At 42.3% G+C, this 1,631-nt stretch overlaps 1 protein-coding gene across 1 annotated transcript in view; it reads left to right on the top strand.

Annotated features, from left to right (window-relative positions):
• bace2 (beta-secretase 2) overlaps nt 1–1,631 on the top strand; it is a 22,156-nt gene that overhangs the window by 15,043 nt on the left and 5,482 nt on the right. Inside the window, exons 6-8 of the mRNA XM_014015016.1 lie at nt 698–799; nt 1,131–1,280; nt 1,375–1,543. Of these exons, the coding sequence (XP_013870470.1) occupies nt 698–799; nt 1,131–1,280; nt 1,375–1,543 (421 nt within the window). The remainder of the gene's footprint in view (nt 1–697; nt 800–1,130; nt 1,281–1,374; nt 1,544–1,631) is intronic.

The raw sequence follows: 1,631 nt of genomic DNA, 5'->3' as shown, positions 1-1,631 counted from the left end.
TGGCTAAGCTGAGGTTCTTCTTCTTCCATGAAGCAGCTCTGTTGTCCTCCATCCATATTTTCAGTTGCAGACTGAGTCATTTTTGTGTTCCCCTCTCTGTCATGTGGATGGAGGACCTCAGTGATGAGAGGAGAATGTGGCGCGCTGAGCTAATACATAAATATGGTGATAGCATCGGGCTAAAGCTAACAGGCTAAGCTGAGGTTCTTCTTCCATAAAGCAGCTCTGTTGTCCTCCATCTATATTTTCAGTTCCAGGCTGAGTCATTTCTACCTTCTCCTCTCTGTCAACGCTCTCTGGTTTTATTTAAAAGAGTCGATCATCAGATATTGTCCAAGATTAACCATCAGGTTGGATATAGTTCGCTAGCAGCCTCACACAGTGCTTTGCGTGTAAATAAAATGGCCCTGTCCATGTAATACATTTTTAAACTTTTAGTTTAAAAATGATAAAAAACTGAACAGCCTACAATATTTTTACAGTCTTTATTTTACAGTTAAAATATTTGTTTGTTAAATAAAGTCTAATGTTACAACTTCTAGTAACTTATGTTTTGTATAAAATAAACAAAGGTTATGTTACATATAATTATACCTGAGTCTGACTTGCTGTACTGTTTGCCTGCTTGTTTTGTTTGTTCAGTGTATTAGAGAGCCTGGTGAACTAAGAAAACCCCACACCTTTTTTTTTCTTCCAGTATAACACAGATAAAGCTATAGTCGACAGTGGGACGACACTGCTGAGACTTCCTGTCAGTGTCTTCAGTGCGGTGGTAGAAGCCATCACACGCAGTTCTCTGGTACGCAGCCATCTCTCCACAGACTGTAATGAAACATGTTGTCAGAGCAAACAGAGGCAGAGCAGAGTGGTGCACACTCACTGCTCAAGGACGTAGTAGCTAAAGGTGGAAGGAATCTGAGGGGTTGCTTTATTTTCCAATCCACTATTTTCTTTACCTCTTGGAAGTGCACTCAAGGTTGAGTTAAACATTTATAGTAACTGTACTATAAAAAAACAAACCCTGAGCAGGTAAATGAAAGAAAASATGAAGCTGACCTTCTGTATGTATCTTTTTATCTCTGTACCTACCTTTCTTSCTTTGTTCTACTTTTTTTCCCTCTTTGATTCAGATCCAAGAGTTTTCTTCAGGCTTCTGGGATGGCACTAAGCTTGCATGCTGGATGCAGGGAGAAAACCCCTGGAAGTTTTTCCCAAAGCTTTCCATCTACCTGAGAGCCACCAACACCAGCCAGTCCTTCCGCATTACCATCCTGCCTCAGGTAACTGGACCCAGAATAAATACGTTGTGTCCATCTTTCTCCAGAGCTTCTACAGTAACATCAGATACGTTCCTGTCTTTCTGTCATTTTGCAGCTGTACATTCAGCCAGTCACAGACATGGACGGCACGTTGGACTGCTTCCGCTTCGGGATTTCATCTTCAGCTAACGGCCTGGTGATGGGAGCCACAATTATGGAAGGCTTTTACGTGGTGTTTGACCGCGCTCAGAAGAGGCTGGGCTTTGCTCTCAGCAGCTGTGCAGGTGAGGGCTCACACACACMAATTTGTCGTTCAAATTTTAGTAGGGATGGCCACATTAAGCTTCCCTAAAGCATCGATGTGTTGTTGGT

This window comes from Austrofundulus limnaeus, unplaced genomic scaffold (genome assembly GCF_001266775.1).
Source record: "Austrofundulus limnaeus strain Quisiro unplaced genomic scaffold, Austrofundulus_limnaeus-1.0 Scaffold122, whole genome shotgun sequence".
In the NCBI taxonomy this organism is placed as follows: Eukaryota; Metazoa; Chordata; class Actinopteri; order Cyprinodontiformes; family Rivulidae; genus Austrofundulus; species Austrofundulus limnaeus.
Note: the sequence above shows the minus strand (reverse complement) of the source record. Positions and strands in the feature narration are given on the sequence as shown.